General features: G+C 41.3%; 2 protein-coding genes across 5 annotated transcripts in view; both read left to right on the top strand.

Moving 5' to 3' along the window:
* LOC307159014 (NACHT, LRR and PYD domains-containing protein 3-like) overlaps window positions 1–21,446 on the top strand; it is a 322,697-nt gene that overhangs the window by 144,772 nt on the left and 156,479 nt on the right. The gene's annotated exons all lie outside the window — the stretch shown is intronic.
* Window positions 1–21,446, top strand: part of LOC307159022 (NLR family CARD domain-containing protein 3-like) — a 108,821-nt gene that overhangs the window by 3,807 nt on the left and 83,568 nt on the right. For all 4 annotated transcript variants that reach the window (XR_013821324.1, XR_013821325.1, XM_079872139.1 and 1 more), the window contains exon 2: window positions 12,916–13,010. Coding sequence is in view for 2 of the 4 variants with exons in the window: in XM_079872139.1 (XP_079728265.1) it covers window positions 12,961–13,010 (50 nt within the window). In the remaining 2 variants the exon portion in view is untranslated. The remainder of the gene's footprint in view (window positions 1–12,915; window positions 13,011–21,446) is intronic.

The raw sequence follows: 21,446 nt of genomic DNA, 5'->3' as shown, positions 1-21,446 counted from the left end.
AGCTCATGAAGCTCCGCCCCCTGCGTCGTCCAGCAGCACCTCATTTGCATTTAAAGGGCACACACTAAAACAGCTCGTTTTTCTGTGCCCCAAAAAATGACAATTTAAACATGCTGTAAAAAATGATCTGTTGGGTATTTTGAGCTGAAACTTCACATACACACTCTGGGGACATCAGAGACTTATTTTACATCTTGTGAAAAGGGGCATAATACGGGACCTTTAATGCTTCGCTAACTAGCAGAAGGCACTAGCAGGGTTTAAATCCCAGTTGCGCAGGTGGGGCATGTTGTTACACTGCGTTACAATGTGCCCCTATTAGAAATATGCTATTATATTCTATACTTTTATTAATTGTATTGGGAAAAGGTGAGAAAAAGGTGAATAAAGACTGAGAGTCAATGTTCAGAAATTACTAATTATTTATTTGTTTTGAACTATGTTGTATAGCTGTGTTTTCATGTGTTCGTAGTCAAAACTCAAAAATGAGTTTATATTTAATTATTAAAAATTGCCATTATTTTATATGAAAAAGTTTTTTAATTGTATTTTATTTAGAAAATATTTTAGCTTGTTTTGTATATTTTTTTTATTAGATCAGATAACATTTTAAGCTGTTTTATGGTCATGTTACAATGTGCCCCTCACATGTTACAATGTACCCCACCTATGGGGCATGTTGTCACATTTCACTTCCATTCTTTCGGGGTATATCAAGAAAAAGGTATATACTGTATTAATAAAACAAAACCACATAATTGTACTAGACATGTGGGAAATTAATGTGGGAAAAAATAAATACTCTGAACCATAAGTAGATTTACACAAACTGAGAAAGTCAAAAAGCGTTACTTTGTGCCCCGCTCTCCCCTAGATTAATGTCATCTCATTGTGACTCTTTTTAACGTATTGCGTTCATAGAGCGAGTGTTTAGTTTTCTCTGATTGTTTACATCTTAACAGAAGTTACACCCATAATTCGCGCAAAGCACCATGGGGCGCAGGAATAAGGTGAATATAGAGAGCCTAAGTCCCGCCCCTCCGCTTCCGGCTCATGAAACCTTATTTCGGAAAAAATATGTATGGAAGTCAATGGCGAGAGACAACTTATCTTTTTATTCCGTCTGAACTGTGCCCTGAACTACACATATGATGTTTGTCAATTTAAAAGGTAATTATGAAAGTCAAGAAAGTCGCAGTTTGTCATAAAACAGAAGAGTAACGTTTAGTTTTATGTGAAAATCGCTCAATGAACTACATCTCTCGTCTCGCACTATATGTACGTCACCATCCGTTGCTCGTATGTGTTCAGTCTGGTACAAAACACTCAGGCATGACGGCGTAACGTTACGATTATAACGTAAGACTATAGAAAAAATGACAGACGTTATCTTCAGTTAAGTTAGCTTCATTCATTGAGAGCAAAGGTATGACGTCGCATGTGCGCCTTCTGGGTTTGTAGTCTTTGTAATTACGTATTTTCACAGTCTTATACCTCAGCAGTTTTACATCAAGCTGCGACTTTCTTGACTTTAAAATGCATCTTTTAAATTGACAAACATCATATGTGTAAATCAGGGCACAATTCAAACGAGATCAAAATATTTGTTGTCTCTCGCCATTGACTACCATACAATATTTTTCCGAAATAAGGTCCCATGGTGGTCGACCGGAAGGGGAGGGACTTAGGCTCTCTATAGGGCTTGGCAACCGACGTCACTGCGCAGTGCATTCTGGGATGTAAACAATAGGCCACAATTTTGTGAGGCCACATCGGGCGAGACTTAAAACAACCACTTACTACACGAAAACAATGTTGAAAAGTCGATTAAAAGAACGAAATGTACTATACAGAGACAACCTTCTACCTGACGCAAGAAAACGGTACATGGAAAAGTACATTGATATGAAATATGTACATTGTACAACGGTACATTGATCGGAAATATGGATCCGTATGAGGTGCCTGCAAGAGAATATACTCGAGACCCCGATGATTTACCTCCTCTGACATTTCCAGATATTTTTGTATATTTAGTCTGTGGTGTGAGTGCATATTCCGAGGCTCAGTTTTGTAATTATAAATCTATGGAAACCCACGTTCATTTCACAAATGGCTGGGTCCATGACTTGGAAGCCTACAAACCGCCGAGTTGTGAAAACACTGTTTTTCGTACAAAGGTGCGTATCCCTGTATGATGAAAGCATAGATGCCAGTGACCTGTCTGCTGTCCTGCGACAAGCACATGAATGCTGTAAGTGTGACTGACGAGCAGGCAGCAGCTGTAGAAGAGTACACCAGGCAACAACATCTGTCATCTGCATGGTATGATTACAGAAGCGGAAGAATTACAGCTTGAATTTTTTTATCAAAAAAAAAACCTTTTTAATGATCAAATTGTCATCCATTTTCATCTTAAGTATTTAATGTACAAATAGCATACCATGTTCATTCTAAAGAAGGTACAAACATGTTCAATTTCAGGAGGGTACCACAGATTCACACACCAAATAAAAACCCAAAATTTCTCCCGGGGTCTTTTTACCATTCAACATGCACACTTTTCTGTTTCATCTGGCCTTACAACAACACTTGGACACATGTTAACTAGAATACAGCAAACATTGACATCTTATCAAGAAGGGTAAATTCTTCATCCTTACAGGGAAGCAACTAACTAAATGTTATTGTGCTATGTAATAGTGTGTACTTATTGTGCAAGCTACCTATTACCCTTTCAACATGTATCCTAAGGTGTGCTATAGCACATGTCTTCCACATCCTTAGCATCGAGTTGACATCTGCTTTTAGTGAATGCAGGAATTTAAACTTTTTTTTACACTATTTTAACACTAAATCGCCAGACAACAGTTTGTTAAGAAGCATAACGGTAGTAATCATTGACAACAAAATTGCAAAACATGGAAGTTCTGTTTAATATCGAATCTTCTTTGTATTATCTTTGAAAAACTCTTCATCCATCTTCAACTTATTTAACTCAGACTTAAGGTCCATATTTTTCTGCAAAAGACGGGTTAGTTCTGCACTGCTTTGCTCACAGAACTGACATTCTGCTCTTAGTCGCTTAGCAGCTGGTTTGTCTGTTTCTGTCTGTTCTCTATAGTCCTCCTCTTCCGCAACTCCTGCCTCTGCTTGATCCCCATGCTCTTCTTCTGCCTCTGCTTGATCCCCATGCTCTCATCTTCATTCATGTTGTTTTGTTCATTTGTCCTCGTCCCTCAGATTCACTTAAATGGTGTCTGTTGTCTGCGGCCATGCCGATCTGACACTGTGGCTGTGACTTCAAAGTGACCCATGTGCAGGGTTGGAGCCCAGTCTGGATGAGACTCATCCATCTCATATGCTGGTTTACCTTTGGGGAGACAAAAGTATTCATATTGAAACAAAATTATTGCAATCAACAATGGGAATACTATACACTCATACACTAATACTAGGGAATACTATACAATAACACACACACATACATACATACATACATACATACATACATATATATATATATATATATTTAAATGTGTGTGTATGTGTAGTATAGTATTGTATAGTATTCCCTAGTATTATATTATGAGTGTATAGTACACGTGTGTGTGCATATATAGATAGTATATGAGTGTATAGTACACGTGTGTGTACATATAAACTGTATATAGTATGTGAGTGTATAGTAAACATGTGTGTATGTATAAATATATATATAGACTCATATACTATATATATGCGTGCACACACGTGTACTATACACCAGTGGTTCTCAATTCCAATCCTCGTGACCCACTGCTCTGCACATTTTGTATGTCTCCCTTATTTAACACACCTGAACCAGATCATCAGCTCGTTAGTAGAGACTCCATGAACTGAAATGAGTGTGTCAGAAATGTGCAGAGCAGTGGGTCACGAGGACTGGAATTGAGAACCACTGCTATACACTCATATACTACAAACTAGGGAATACTAGTGTATATATATATATATATATATATATATATATATATATATATATATATATATATATATATATATATACTAGTACGCTTTACTACATCAATTCTTAACCAAATGCATCCTATATGAGATAAATCATAGGCCTACACAAAATAAACACAACATTACAACTCACATTTGCACAAAAGGCTGAGAATGCACACTTAACTTATAGTCATGATGAAGGTGTAAAATGGTCCCAAACATAACTCCGGCGTGCTCGCTATACATGTTTTGCGGTTGAGCAGCACGCACGTGCATGAACCTGATTAGTTTTATCGATTAAATGTATTATCGACAAATAATCGATCGTCGATTAATCGAATACTGATAAGCCGTGCCTTCAAAAGCAATCTCAAGAAGCCAGTGGTGGCTGGTTATAATTATTTTGGGGGGGGTTTAAAAAAAAAAAAAAAAAAAAAATACAAAGCAGTACCAAAATGCATGTTTATTACTTGAACATAAATTTTGCTCTCCTTTCTTTCTGGCCAGCAAATTTCTCAATGACAGTCAGTCATCTCAGTAACAAGTCTCTTTTCCATGGATAGCAATGCCAGTGCATTCAGCCTCTCCTGGGTCATGGTGTTTCTGAGAAATTTTTTTATTCTTTTCAAGTTTGAAAAGCACCTCTCAGCTTCAGCCGTGGTCAGATTGGATAAAATAACATGTATCCAATTCTGATTCACCAGGGACGCAACGACCTGCGTCCGGAGGAGAATCTTGAAGAAACCAATTAGAGACCAGCTTCAGGTCACATGCTACCCGAAAATTTAAGGACTCAGATAGACATACATTTGTCCGGCGTCCCCATAGACTGTAAAAAATATGGACAAAGCGTCTGTGACGTCACCCATAGACTTTCTCAAGAACGGTTTTTAAGCCGTTTATTGGGGGTATGGGCGGCGCCATCTTGGAAAATCTTGGGAAATCCTAACCCCGCCCACCTTCTGGCCAATCCATATAAGGGTAAAGGACGCAGCGCGCGTCACTCAGCTCGCTCTGCTACTCCGGTTATCTCTGTGTATATTTTAGGCAACGAAATATGTTATAAAACACCATACTAACTCTTTTCGTTTTCATTTAAAGAAATCTTAAAAATTATAGCCACACAATGTGGTTCAGGCAACGTGTATTGATTATATTCACTGCATATAACGTTTGCCTATTTATAACAAAACAAAATATAAAACACACCTGCCTCTTTTCGTTTTAAATATAATATAAAAACATTAAACATTTTAATATGGTCCAGGCAATATGTGCATTTGTACTAAACAACAGATTTTGCAGTAAACAACATTACAGATCATCTTCGTTGTATTAACATTTAAAATGACAAAACTCAACCCAGTCTATTTTTGTTAAATTTCAGTTTTATCATTATTAGCCATTATAAAAGTATAAGTAAAAGGTACAAAAAGCTATACAAATAAAGCAAACAATTCAGTCAAACATCAGCGCTCTAGTCTAACGTTAACCATACAACGGTAAAGTTAAATACTTATAAAGTTATGAAACTTCCCCTCAGCCAAAACAATTGGCCATCAGGGAACAAATTATAGATTCACGAGACCAAAAATCGCCCGTTAGATATACACAAGACGAATTATATCTCATGTTTAACCACTACAGAGACGCCAGAGTCACCGGCAAACGTCAGAACGACTAGCCGAGGAAAGGCTGTTCCAGGCGGGGTACATGAGCGCCGAGCGCCCGGTCATCGCTGGATCTCACAACTGGATAAAATTTTCATAAATCTTTAAATAAACCACAGATTTGAGCTTTAACCAACTACATTCTCGCCTGAAAAACTCTTAAAACTACATTTCATGATACAGAAACAGTAGTATTATATTTCAACTGTGTAAAAAAATGGTGCTTCTTATGTTGTCATTCTCCTTGGTGCAGCCTATGCTCGCTATCAGCTGTCAATCAGACTGTCAATCAAAGTTAACTACGCCCTTATTTGTCATACATTTTATATCTAAATACGATCTAAACTAACGAGTTAGAAAAAAATTCACTACCCTCGCCGTTGTCAGGCACTCGGAACCTATCGAAAAATACAATAAAAGTCCATGGGACCAACCTGTTAAAAATATGAATTTATGCTGTGAAAACGGACATTTTAATATGGGGGCTATGGACATTTGCTCCCATTTGGGACCTTCCCCTAGCGGATTTTCGATGTATTGCAGTTTTTCGCACTTCCGGGTAGGCTTCATTTTTCAGATTAGAATGTTGCCGCTTGGGCGGCCCTCGCTCTTGAAACCGCATGAAACATATTGAAAAACATAGAAAATAGTTAACCTATTAAAGACAGTTTTTATTAAATGCTGAGGCTCTTCTTACTACCAGCCGGCACATTGTATGAGTAAACTATTTTATTTTTGTATTTTTATATCATTTTTGTACATGTATATTTCTGGAATTTTGATGGGGGCGGCGCCCCAGCGCCCTCTATTGACAAGCCGCCACTGCAAGAAGCGCCTGTGGCGCGTCACTATTTGAATATGAGAGTACGCATCTTTTAGATCCACTGAGGCGAACCAGTCCCCGGGCCGTATCTGTGCCAAGATCTGTTTCAGTGTTGTCATTCTGAACGCGCGTTTGTGAAGTGCTCGGTTGATAGGTCTCAGGTCCAGAATCAGACGGAGTCCTCCATCCTTCTTTGGCACCACAAAGTAGCGGCTGTAAAACAACCTGTCGACCCCCGTGGTTATCGTCCGCGAAGTTGACAGCGCCAAACTCGTCTTCGGGCGGGGGAGGGCCCACCAGCGGCTCGCTGGCGGCAGTGGGCCTCATCCCCGCTCTTGCCCGTGCCACTTCTCTTCTGGCTTTGAGGGCGCGCACTGGCAGCTTGGCGCAGTGGGCGCACGTGTCATCCGTGAGTGCTGCCTCGGCGTGGGTGAGGCCCAGGCAGGTGACACAGAACTGGTGAAGGTCGGGCGGGTCAATGGGACCCCCACAAATCTGGCATGTAGCAGCCATCGGATGCGGAGAGGAAAAATAGGGGTGAGTAGTCCTCTATTGCAACTTCCACGATGACTTAGATAAGACTTCTAGCCAGGCACGGCGTTATGGGTGGACCTGACGGGCCTAGGCCCACCCACTTTTCAACAGGCCCACCCAAAACTTTTCTTCAAAAAGAAAAAAACGTTTAATATATTCAAATTTTATCAAGAATTATAAAAAATCGGCAATAAGCTCATAATTTGTGCTAAAATAGTCTAAATGTTTATTTTAAAAACAATTTTAAAAAGCTGGTTATGTCTATTTTGATGTTTCTGCGCAAGTTCAGCATACAGTGAGTTTCGGGTTTGTTCCGATCAGAGCTCATGAGCTCTATTCCGCTCTGCTCGCTCATTCCGTAGGGTCGCTCGCTCAACCCAGAATGGCCTGCTGGTTCGAAAATATGTGGAATAAGGGCTGCCTCCGACTAAATTTTTTTTCTAGTCGACTAGTAGTTTTTCATATAAAGCCATTCGTGGACAAATATTATTTGAATTACTTAAATAGGCTTTATAGCCTACACAGGATAATGAGCGTTTACGTAGCCTAATATAGCCGCACTCAAGCGCACGACCGCACGCATAAAGCTTGCCACAAAGAACCGGTAAAAGTAATGATTATGAATGTGTCTAAAATAGCAAGGAGACATTTAATTGTTTATTAATAAACTGGTGTTTTCTGTGTCGCTGCAAAGATGAAGTTGACGATGCGGACTCGCCATGAACGCCAGAGATAAATGCACATTTCATATGGATTTCATAATCAGAGAGTCGCCTAGCCTATTTCTTTTGGTTTTGAATATTTTCGTTTAAAAGTAGACATTTCAAGCTTTCTATAATAGATAACCTATATTTCTAAAATCTGTGAGGCACAAGCTGAGTTTTGGCGCCCTTCAGTTCAAGTGCAATGCAAGTGATTGTGCCGGCGCCTTACATTGTCTGCTATAGGCCTATATTTGTCTTCTTATTCATTAAATACAGGTAATTGGTTAAAAAAACATTGATCAAAATTAAGATACAATTTATACAAAACTAAAATCTTTTAAAAAGAGTCTTTCTACAAAAAAGAAAAACCTCAATGAAGTGGTCAAAATCATGTCTTACCCACATGTCATATCTTCCTCGGCGAACAGCGCCGTTGCTAGGAGGGCGCCAGTGGATGATAGCCCTGAAGACGCCTAGCAATGGTATACCTTTAGTGGTAGCATACCTTTAGTTAAGTTATACCTTAAGAGTCTTCGTAGCGCACTAAGAGACAACGCCAGGTAAGATGCGTATGATGCGTAATGGAGATTCCAAAGCGCTCTTCTTTGGTCAGAACCATGGAGAGCGATCGTGGATCGGTCCGTCCTATGCACCGAAACTTTTTACAATGCAACAATGCATCAAGCTATTCAAATCTATATTATGTATACTCACAGATAATATAACAGTATATTCAGTAATTTTTATTAGGTTAAACAGTGATTGGATAACGTTTTTAATTTAAAGTTTTTAATTTAAGGCCCACCCACAATTGGTCTGGCCCATCCAAAACTGGAATCCTGGCGCCGTGCCTGCTTCTAGCGTGAAGAAAGAGATTCTGACGTAATTTTCGCGCCCATGTATTTTATACTGCCCGCTGACCTGTCAATATTTGCATGCCAATTGGTCAATTGGCCAGCTGTCCCCAGCTGGCGTTAGCCCATAAGATTTCAGCAAAAGTGGAGAAGGGAGGAGTTCCCATATACGTCATAGCTGACGTAATGTTGAGTTACTGCCTTGAAAGGGAACGGGAGTGTTGACGGGTATGATTCAAGCTAGGTTTATACTCGACGCGTCAGCACCCATGGTCCGCACCAAGCGTGCCGCACAAGCCCTGAAAAGTTAAGCCAAAACGTCTCGATCGCCCCCCGTTGACTGGTCCTAGTACAGGTCAAGCCCCGCCTCCCCATGTTATTCAACGGGACATGAGACCAACTAAACAATTAAATTACACTTCAAATATCTTTTTTCCTAAGGTGGTTTCTTTTATTTGCTGTCGTTTTTATCACGCTGATGTAAGTTTAACTGTCTGTTTCAAAAATAAGTTGTTTTTTAGTTAGTGTAACGAATACGACTCTGGGTAAATATGAATTAGCTCAAGAATATGGGGAATTCTCGGAATATTAATATTTATGACTCATGGTCATAATTCATAAGTCGCATGTACATTTATTTTATCAATTATCGAGATTACCTGGTTCTGTAACTGGTCTGACCAACCTTTAACTCGGCCAGCGAGTAGATGTAAGGTCAGTACAGTTAAGAAGGGGGTATTTACAAACTCCAATAAAGTTTAGGTTCTGGCCACGAACAGTAAACTTTATGAGTTTATTAATTAAAACTACTGAATGTAGTCTAATATCGAGCTTGTAGCTGGATCTTTTGTTTCATTGACTTTAGAATGGTGGGTTTTCAAACACAGAGACAGTGAAAAGTATAAATGTATTTTAATAAATGTGACTAAAGATTATATGAGCTGCGAATAGAAACGTACGTAAAAATGCAAACAATAAACACAAACAAACATTTAAACAATAATAACATAAGTGATCAGAATGAAATGAAAGAAAGAAAAAAAAGAAAAGATAAGAGGAAAAGCTAGTAATTGTTACATACAGAAACCTAAAAGCCGGACCCCAGAAAAGCAGCTTTTAAATATACTTGCAAGTCTGTTCTCTGTTTGGTTGATGCTGAAAGCGCGGACGAGGTCCTGTTTCGACTGCGTCTTCCGGTGTCGCGGGAAGCTTGAAAAGGCTCACTGAAATGTAACGTTACCGAGAAAGTTCGTCTTCATCTTCCGTGAAGGAAGAGGCAAGATATAACTTAGTTGCAAAGAACGGCAGCTACGACTCGAACATGTGTTCGTCCGAGGAGAAGGCCGGAGCCTTTCAGATGTTTCTTGGAGCTGTGGAGAAGAGGAGGAGGAGGTCAGCGGGATCGATGAGAGAAGAGGGTGAAGAGTGGGGGTCTCTTCCTTTTAACAGACAATCTGTTTACGCCTTGTTTTGTGACAGAGCGAATCAAAACTTCTGATCTGTAGCGGGAAGACGTCTTCTTTGTGTGAAGAAAAACACGCCCCCTCTTACCCTATGTTTCATGAGGGAAAGGATTCATACTTAGAAATATGATATTTCCTGGAACAAATGCATATTATTGTACTTTGCAGTCAAGATTCGTCTCCGTGAGATGGAGAGGATTACATAGATATCCATTATGACAGGTAAAGATTGGGGAAACATAACGTTACATTTATATGCATAATTACACACAAATAAAGTTTGATTAAACACACAATGAAATGGTCAGTATTTCCGTTATGGCATGTGAAGACACTTGAGAAACATAGGAATACATATCAACATTTTGGTAATGTCCTATGTGGGTAAGTCAATGGAAAATCTGGACGTGTGTGTGTGGTGCGTTTGGGACGTGACTCGCTGGAATGTTAGTTTTCCTGGGTTGTAGAGTTTTATGGTCTGAGGTAGGGTTACCACAAGACACTATTGAGGAACTTCTTTCATAAACCTTCAGAATTAAAGATTTTACTCTAGCAAGTCACACCTCTATTATAAATTTGTAATGAATGGTAAAATGAAATTTTACTATGTGGAAGTCCATATATGGAAATGTGCTTCAGTTGCATCTCGTGGTGGGTTTCTGGTTGAAAGTCCACGAGTGTGTGTGTGTGTGTGGAATGTCACGAGGCTGTAAAGTCACAGGAAGTCCATATTGAAATGGGGGTTTTAGAGGAGATTGTCCAGAACAGGTTTCCTTTTGTGACTAAAAATGTCCCTCTGGGGAGCACCAAATTGCCATTTTGACATGTCCAAGCAGACTTAGTGACGCCGTGGACAGACCCGTTGTCTACAAAGACAACGAAGGATGTGTTTGGAAACAAGGAATTACTAATTGGAACAGCATGTGACCGCATGTCAGGCATTGTCGCTACATTAGTTACGTGATGCTATAAAAACGGTGGTGTAACGTCATGATTGACAGCTGTGATTGACAGGTTCTCTGAGTGAAGTAGTCACTGAAGCACCAACAAACATTTTTTTCGGGATCTTCGGAGGACTGAGGAGATTGTATTTACTTTATTTGAACAAGCCTCTTGTCGTACTGCAATACATTTTTAAAAAAGTGCATTCTGCGAGAGTGAGGGCGGAGCGTTGATTTCGCGGCTTTACTTCCTGCTCACTACTGCACAGGTCTGGTCCCGAGATCGCTACTGCGCAGACTCAAGTTCCAAGATGTCAGCGCCATATCGGGACACTGGCGGCATCAGTTCTATAACATTTGGATTGATATTGCATGATACTGCATTGACAAAGCATGGGTGATGAGCTCTGTACTAATAGACCAATGGAAGAGAGCGAAGGGGCGTGCGGCAAAAATAACGTCATTGCAGTGTGGGCCATTTGTGCCATGATTTGTGCATCCTCGTTTCCTTTCCTCGCGTCTCAGCTCCACCCCCTGTAGGATGCGAGTAAAGGCTGCAAGGAAAAGACGCGAGGACGGAGGGATCGAATGAAAGCTTTTTTTATACATTGAAATACTTGATCACTCGAGCGTCACTTCACCATCATCACCGTCATCAGCAGCGCTAAGAGCATCTGCCCTTATGTTGTTGAAGTTTGTTTATTTAAGAAATTCATAATAAATATTAATAAAGCAAGATACCCTGTTGAAATATGTGAGATGTGTGGTTTATATAAACTGCAAAGGTAAAGTATAAATCAAAATTATTGTGACCGATGTGAAGGGGGAGGAGAATTTATACGTGCATCACGTTTTAGTTGATAAAACTCTTCCGCATAGGATACACCTGTGTATCCTCGCTCAAGACTCCTCAGGAAGCCTCCTTACTCCTCGATCCTCAACTCCTCGCAGTGCAATTAGAGAATAGAGATGTCCTTCAAGATGGCTGTGCTCGATCGGTTTCCGGGTAATAGGATGGAGGACGGAGGAGAGAGGAGACGAGGAGGGATATTGAGAAGCACCCCCCATTTCGCTTGGAGGTGTGCACGGCTTTTTTGTAACAGCGTGCACGGCTCCGCATCCGAAGATGAACGACTTCGAGCCGAATCTGGCCGAGCTCGAACTTCTCACCACACTGGCACCCAGTTAGCATGTCTAAATTAGTTGCTTACATTTAAAAAATGAGCATACAATAGCATAAAAAGTATTTTTAATGAACATAAAGGTCCATGTTTAATCAAAAATGTTCACGAAATTTAATGAAATGTTTAGTGAAATTAGAAAATATGTAAGAGATTGTTAATTTAGTTATATTGTATACACATTCTCATATCCATATATTTTGTTTTATTTTCACGAGTAATAATCTCAGGGTTTACTGGGTTTTACTAGATTCTTTTTGTAGTGTGGTATTGGTTGTGGTGTACTAAAATAAACATTGTCATGTGTGTATAGCTTTCTTCTTCTCACCGCTGATTCCTGATGGTTTAGAGGACAATTACTTGAGTCGCCCCCTGTCGTTTCAAAGAATAGTACAACGGCGAGCGCATCAAGTATAACCATAGACAGTAAAAGAAATGGACACAGCGACCCCATTGGATTCAACAGAGAAAAGTGAAGTCAATTAGAAGGTTTTTTTAATCGGATCAGTGTCTGTCGATGTGGGTCGGGGTTTGTTTTCTTTTTCATCTGAAATTGTTCAATCAGTGTTTCTCGGTGTCAGTTATTTTTCATAAAATTCTAAACCCAACGGTCGACTTGTTTGTGCGTGTAAAGACCCAATGAGCTTGAGTTAACGCAGTCACATGTCATTTCTCCCACACTCCAGATATGTTCAGCTAAATTATGCAGGTTGTTTAAATTAATCATTTAATTTAGTGTCTGAATGTTTTTTCAGTCAGTGGAGGAGATCAAACTCATCAGATTCTCCTGCAGCTTCATCATGGCTGATTCACAAGGATCCAGAGATGGAGATTTTTCTCCAGGATGCAGGTACTTTCAACAAGCATTACATTACCTACATTACCTTACATTACCGCCACTTAAGTTTAAAGATGAACTGAACTTAAAAAATTGGAGTAAAGGTGATATAACAGATGTATTTTATTTATTCTCATTGGTACAATTATTAAAATGGCAGAATTTGTTAAAAGGGATAAAATGGTACATTGAAAATGTTGTTGTTGTTACACGGGCGCCGCCATGTTGGATTTCAGCATTCCGCTACGTCACTGGAATGGTAAACTACTCTGTTGCTAACCAACACAAGCAGAGCAGCCATAGCATGTACATAGTCTGAGGCTGGAATGCTCACGTCAGGCAGAGGACAGAGAAGTGTGTTAACTGTTATCATGCTATTAAGTATACTAAGCAAAGGGCTGGATGTAACGTTGTCACATACACAAAACATGTACATATTCACTTACACGCACATATAACGTGTAACGTTAGGCTTTATAGCGTTCAACAAAAGTGAGACTGACACACTCTGCATTCATTGAAATTTGAGTAACAAAACCAAGCTAGATACCAAACGATCCAACCAAGGTAAAGAGCTAGAAGCTAAACACGTTGGAAGCACTTTTGTCAAACTCCACAAGCTAGCCACCACTCCGACCATATAAACTGTATAAATAAATCATAAATCATGACTCAGACGATAGCACAGATCGATAATATTGCAATCAATCCCACAGTATTTAATTGATGAATCGGCTACGTAATGAAATGGGGTTCTCTGGGTCTGTTCTAAAATGGTTCACCTCTTATTTGAGTGATAGATCATTTTGTGTGTCTATGAATAACATTTTGTCAGAAATGACCCCTCTGTCATATGGAGTTCCTCAGGGTTCGGTTTTAGGTCCTATTTTGTTTTTATGGTATATTAGCCCTCTTGGTGAAATTATTCGTAATTTTAATAATGTGTCTTATCACTTTTATGCTGATAACATTCAGTTGTACTGCTCATTCAAAGAGTTAGGTAAATTAACTGATTTATTGGAATGCCTGTCATGCATTAAGACTTGGTTATATAACAATTATTTACAACTGAATATAAAAAAGACTGAAACTTTGATCATTGCTCCAGAACAAAAAATACCCCAAATTAAACAACACCTCTGTTCCTTGGACTCATCCATCCAGTTGAGCCTAAGAAACCTTGGCGTTTTGTTCGACCAATCGTTGTCTCTGGATGGTCATTCTAGACAGTTGGTCAGAAATCATTTGAGAAATATCTCCAAACTGAGAACAATACTGCCCAAAGCTACCATGGAGATGATCATTCATGCTTTTATTTCTTCAAGGTTAGATTATTGTAATTCTCTTTTTACTTGTTTTAACAAAGTGTCTCTGAACCGTCTCCAATTGGTGCAAAACGCAGCAGCCAGGCTATTAACAGGAACCAACAGAAGGGCACACATTACTCCGATTTTATTTATTCTCCACTGGCTTCCAGTAAAATTTAGAATTGATTATAAAATTTTAGTTTTAACTTTTAGAGCACTACATGGACAGACCCCCCAATATATCGCAGACATGTTAACCCCTTATTCTTCCTTCCGCACTCTTCGTTCCTCAGGTCAAAATCTCCTGATTGTCCCTAAAACCCGCCTTAAAACTCAGGGAGACCTCTCCTTTCAAGCAGTTGCTCCCAAACTGTGGAATGCCCTGCCACTGTCGATGCGTGTGGCCGATTCTGTTGATTCTTTTAAAAAACAGCTGAAGACACTTCTATTCAGTCAAGCTTTCAGTTGACTGAGCTATTATGTTTTATGTTTTGTATGATGTTTCTTATTTGTTAAATTTGTTAACTTGCTATATGTAAAGCACTTTGTGATTTTATCTGTGATAGGTGCTATATAAATAAAGTTTACTTACTTACTTACTTACTTAATAATGCGTTTACTAGCAGCTAACTAAACCGCAGCAGGTCTGTAAACAGAATCCAATGTCCCTCTACTCACCCTCTACTCACCCGATGTTCATCGGGTCTGGAAACATTGTTGATGCAGGGAGTTCAACTCGCAGAACTAACGTTAGCTGTTAGGTCCATAGTAAGAGGTATCTGTGCAGTAACCGGCCTGCAGTATTTTGATTTTAACATTTTGCGTGCAGCTAACTTAACAAGTGATCCCATTGGATGAATTCGTCCAATCACATTTGCCATTTATCTGCCTCGATTTTCTAAAACGCACAGTACCTCAACCATGTTTTAGTATTTTTCTCTTAAATGCACACGACATATACAAGCAGTCTCTATTAAAATGCATAATGTGCTTGTATACAATAAATGAGAGTGCATGACAGGCTACAGCCCTCCAACCTCCCACCACATTTCCCTCTTATAACACCATGAACCACTATTGCTCCATTAATAATTGACTATATACATTGCAAATACAATCTGTATCATACCTGCATTACTTTTATTTCATGTAATTTACAACGTAACGGTGTTGCATGCTCGTAGTTTCTTTTGCACTTGGATCAGTGAGGCGATACACAGCGCGCGCCGCCGCATTTGCGCGTGCAATTGAAGAGTGCGCTACGAGAACAGGATAACGGCTGACAGGACAAGAAAGTCCGTTTTTCTGAGGTGAAAGACTTTATTTCAGCGTACACTTATGTCGCTGCCTGGTAGTTCCTATTGTGCTGGGTTTTCTGAAGTAGTCATGATTCGCCACATAACATGCTCTAAACACGCACGCAGAGTGGAAAAGGAGGAGCGGGGGCGCGGGGAGCAAGAATCACAAATTTGAACTATATCGATATCTATATCTAATATAGATATATATCTATATCTAATTCCATAGCGCATTTCAAAAATAAATGTTCCAGGTTGACCTCTCTGTAACAGATCGATTCCGGTGCAGTGTCCATGCTCCGGCAGCGCCCGCACCCACACCAGTCACTTCCCCCAAAACGATCCTGTACTGTAGGTGGAGCCTGAAACTGATCGTCCTCCTTGTGGTGGTAGTCAGGTACTACTGGCCTGTCCCTCACAGGCTGAAATGCGTAACCAAAATGACTCATTTTCGTGTGTATAGGACCTGCAGCTGCAGCTGCCTATATACCTTCGCAGATCCTACCATTCCAGTGACGTCATCAGAATGGCCAGCGTTCTTATACTAACAAACGCAATTTTTTGTGTTGCTTTTTAAAGAAGCTATATTGATATTTTTAATAATTTTTTTTGTGTAATTTACTTTTAATTGTCATAAACAACACGTTATCAATGTTGATTCTTTCAGTTCAGTTCATCTTTAAGAGTGGAGACAAACGGCCTGATCTCAGGTATATCATTTCAATAAAAGATGTGCTTATAGTATGACACTTTTGAATTGGAATCATAATTTTTCTTAGTCAGTCTAATACTAGCAATGACATCAAGTAAAAGCTGAGATTTTTTCCACCTTTATATAATGGAGTAGGTGTAAAACTTATTTTTTTTTAACTGCTGGTTCAGGGCCCGTATTTATCAAGCTTCTCAAAGTGTCATTTTAGTCTTAAAAGGAACCCCGACTAGTGCGGTATGTTGGCCTTATAAGATTAACGTGGGCGTCAGCTATAAAAAGGTGAGACAAAAACACTCCAAATGTTTTTGTTTTTATTAAAAAAAGCCGAAATTCCGTTCACTCGTAGGCCACCATAGTTGTTTATGTAGTATGACCCTCGGGATGCCCCGTACCTGGGGCCGTAGAAATGTATCTCTGTGTTGTCATGGAAACAGTTCAGTAAATATGCCAGCAGGCTAAAGACATGCCGTTGTCTGTGTTCATCTATAGTACAAATTACCACATGGTGTCAGAAGTGTTTAATGTTAAAACCAACTCAGCTTTCGACGTGACAGTATAGTCGACAGTTTAATGAACTTTTCAGGGAAAATCACCGCTATTTGGAGGTAAATCAACGCGCCAGCTTAAGTAAGATGTCCAGAGAAGAGAGAGAACGCGCGGGACCACCCTCTGCAGCTTACGCCGTTGGAGATACATTTCGCATTAGCCCTCCAGAGAAGTTTGACTGCAGAGACATCCAAAATTGGCCCAAATGGATTAGACGATTCGAAAGGTACAGAGTAGCGTCGGGTTTGGATAAAAAGGATGAGGCATTCCAGGTGAACACATTGATATATTCCATGGGAGATGAAGCAGAGGATATCTTACATGCGTCGGCGATACAAGAAGAGGACAAGGTAATCTACGAGAAAGTAAAAGACTGTTTCGATAAACATTTCATTGGAGAACACAACGTCATTTTCGAGAGGGCCAGGTTTAACATGCGGAAACAAGAGCCGGGGGAAACGGCTGAGTGCTTTGTTACTGCAGTTCACAAATTGGCGGAATATTGCAAGTTCGGGACTCTCAAAGATGAACTGATACGTGATCGCATAGTAGTGGGCATAAGAGACATCAGACTTTCCGAAAAGCTACAGTTAGATTCAAATCTGACTCTGTCTAAAGCTACGAAGTTAGTAAGACAAAGTGAAACTGTAAAACAGCAGCAAGTGGTGCTGCGCGGCGCGGGAAATCACGCACACAGCGCGCCCAGTGATGAAGTGCACACGCTTTCGCCTGCTCGAAGGAAAGAGTGGAATTCCGAACGAAGAGCAAAACATAATGCTACTGGAACATCAGGGATGTGCCATAAATGTGGGAGAGTGCCATTTCATAGTTGGAAAGATTGCCCGGCCAAGGAGGCTGAATGCAGGAAATGTCACAGAAGAGGACACTTTGCTGCTGTCTGCAAATCCAAGCAGCCTGTGCATGAGATGGCAGATGAGGAGGAGCAACTCTACCAGGACAGCCTTTTCCTGGGTGAGGTGAAGGCAGACTGTGCTGGTTGGTACTCAGACATCAAAATTAATGGGGAAGTTGTTTCTTTTAAATTAGACACAGGAGCAGCAGTGACCGCGATACCCACACAATTATATAAGTATAGTAGAGATGGTCCTCTACTTCACACCTCAAAAAGACTGTATGGTCCAAATAACAAGATACTGCCTGTGGTGGGACAGATACAGAGTAGACTAGAAAGTAAAGACAAAAAGGCCACTCAGTCTGTATTTGTCATTGATAACCTAGCCAGGCCACTGCTGGGCTTACCAGCACTTACAGAACTGCACCTCATTGAGCGATTGGATGCAGTTGAAGAACAGGGAGAGAAAGCAGATTCAGGGGAGGTCTTCAAAAAGAGGTTTCCAAAGGTGTTCAGTGGATTAGGGAGACTTGAAGGTGATTACCAAATCCGCCTGAATGAGAACGCCATCCCTTATGCTCTGACCACCCCTCGCCGCGTACCAATCCCCTTAACTGACAAAGTCAAGGAAGAGCTGGAAAGAATGGAGGAGATGGGGGTCATCTCAAAGATAGAGAAACCCACTGATTGGTGTGCAGGAATAGTAGTGGTCCCAAAACCCAATGGTAAGATAAGAATCTGCGTTGACCTGACCAAACTCAATGAGGGAGTGTGCAGAGAAAGACACATATTACCCTCAGTGGACCAATCATTAGCCCAGCTGAATGGTGCACTGGTGTTCACAAAGCTGGATGCACGTTGTGGGTTTTGGCAGATACCCTTAGCACAGGAGAGCAGGGAGCTCACAACATTTATCACCCCCTTTGGCCGATTTTGTTTTAATGTTCTGCCTTTTGGAATTAACTCAGGGCCAGAACACTTCCAGAGACGCATGTCCCAGCTCTTAGAGGGGCTAAGTGGAGTAATATGCCATGCAGATGATATCCTCATATGTGGAGAGAATAGGGCCCAACACGACGAACGGCTCACAGCTGTTTTGACACGTCTCCAGGAGGCGGGTCTAACACTAAATGAAAAGTGCACCTTTGCACAGCCTGAAGTCCTGTTTGTGGGGCACAAAATCAGGGCAGGAGCTATTGAACCTGACCCCGGGAAAATCAGAGCCATCACAGATATGCCCATCCCACAGAATACAGCAGATGTTAGGCGTTTTTTGGGGATGGTCACATACATAGCAAAGTTTATCCCTCAGTTTGCAGACACCACCAAACCACTCAGAGATTTGCTGTCAAAGAACAATGAGTGGTCTTGGGGCCACATGCAACAGACATCATTTGAAAACCTCAAAAAGGAGCTGGCATCACAGAGAGTGTTGGCTCAGTACAGACCACAAGCCAAAACAAAAGTGTCTGCAGACGCATCATCCTTTGGCCTGGGGGCTGTCCTTATGCAGAGACAGGATAACATGGAGTGGCGCCCAATCGCTTATATCTCTCGAAGCCTTTCTGAAACAGAGCAACGTTATGCCCAGGTTGAAAAGGAGGCGTTGGCCATCACCTGGGCATGTGAAAGGTTGAGTTCATACCTCATAGGCCTACCATTCACGATAGAGACAGACCATAAACCACTACTGGCCTTGTTGGGGACAAAAGCGTTGGATGACTTACCTCCCAGAGTTCAGCGATTCCGTCTCAGACTGCTGAGGTTCACGTACAAGATAATTTACGTGCCAGGGAAGGCTCTCATCACAGCAGACACACTCTCCAGGGCCCCGGTGAGACGGCCACTGACCGAAGAAGAGGCACAACTGGAAGGGGAAGTGCAGGTCTTCATTAATATGATACGTGAAAACTTACCTGCATCCCAGTCTAAATTTCAACAGATAGCTGAGCACCAACAGAGGGATTCTATCTGTAGCCAGCTGATGTCACAGTGCAAGAGAGGGTGGCCACGGCAGGAAGAGCTGTCCCAGCAACTGAAACCCTATTGGGTCCACCACAGTGAGCTACACATGAATGGTGACCTTCTGATGAAAGGGCAACGGATTGTTATACCAGAGACATTACAGAAGGAAATGCTGTGCAGACTACACGAGGGACATATGGGGACAACCAAATGCAGGCTGAGGGCCCAGCAGTCAGTGTGGTGGCTGGGACTGGGTGCTCAAATCACAAGAATGGTGGCCCAGTGTGAGGTGTGTGCTAAAAACCAACCATTTCACCCAGAACCAATGATACCCTCAGAGCTGCCACAGCGGCCCTGGCAGAAAGTAGGAGCGGATATGTTTTATTGGGAAAATGACTCTTACTTATTGTTAGTGGACTACTATTCTCGATACACTGAAGTAATTAAAACCCCAATAACCACATCAGCAGGAGTTATCAATGGCTTTAAATCCATTTTTGCTAGACATGGGGTTCCTGAAGTACTAATAACTGATAATGGCCCTCAGTTTTCTTCAGGCACTTTCTCCTCATTTGCCATGGACTATGATTTCAGACATGTGACCAGCAGCCCATACTTTGCACAGAGCAATGGAGAGGCAGAGAGGGCGGTGAAGACTGTCAAGGGGCTATTGAAGAAAAATGCTGACCCATACAGGGCTCTGTTGGCCTACAGGGTCACACCGCTGCATCACGGACCATCGCCAGCAGAACTCCTGATGGGCAGGAGACTGCGCTCACCATTGCCAGTCTCACCTGTTCAACTCAAACCTCAATGGCCAAACAGGAAGGCCTTTGCAGACAAGGACAAACAACTGAAACACACACAGACAGTTGACTTTAATCACAGACACAAAGCTACGGTGAGACCGGAGCTAAAAGCAGGTCAGCGAGTCTGGATCACAAATACAAAAGAATCGGCCACAGTGATTAGAAAAGCAGACACGCCCCGCTCATATGTAGTGGAAACGGACTCAGAAGAGGTGAGGAGAAACAAAGCACACCTCAGACCCCTCCCAGAGATACAAGCCCCACCACCAGCCGTGGAGGATACGGAACAGGCAGCAGGGCCAGAAGAAGGGCAAGGGGAGGGGGGGAGGATACAGAGGGTCCACCCAAGGAGAGAGGTGAAAGCCCCAGGGTGGCTTAAAGACTTTGTAACATAGTATTCAGCACCTAGAATTAAGCATTATAGACAGTGCTATGTTTATGTTTATTCTGTCTGATATCTTTGGTTCAGGTTTAACTTTCCAACAGACTAGGTGACCTACGGTTAAGGCAGTTCTGCCAGTGTGAACATTTATTTAAGGTTTTATCACTACTTTGGGAGAAGGGGAGATGTAGTATGACCCTCGGGATGCCCCGTACCTGGGGCCGTAGAAATGTATCTCTGTGTTGTCATGGAAACAGTTCAGTAAATATGCCAGCAGGCTAAAGACATGCCGTTGTCTGTGTTCATCTATAGTACAAATTACCACAGTTTACGTCTCAATGCATTCTGGGTAGTGACGTGTATTGGTTGTAGCCTTTCTTTTACTGTCTATGGCTGTAGCCGGTTGTAGCAGCTTCGTTTATTGTTTTTCCAACGTACCGGCTAGCTAACTAAGTTTTGACAGTAACGAGATGAACACGTCTGCCGTTCTGCCATTCAGCCTTTTCAGTTTGAACCCGAGTGCACCCTGCACCCGCACCGTAGGCTTAAATCGGGAGAATAACGCAGAAGACGATC

Source organism: Squalius cephalus, assembly GCF_949319135.1.
Source record: "Squalius cephalus genome assembly, chromosome: 5".
Taxonomy (NCBI): domain Eukaryota; kingdom Metazoa; phylum Chordata; class Actinopteri; order Cypriniformes; family Leuciscidae; genus Squalius; species Squalius cephalus.
Note: the sequence above shows the minus strand (reverse complement) of the source record. Positions and strands in the feature narration are given on the sequence as shown.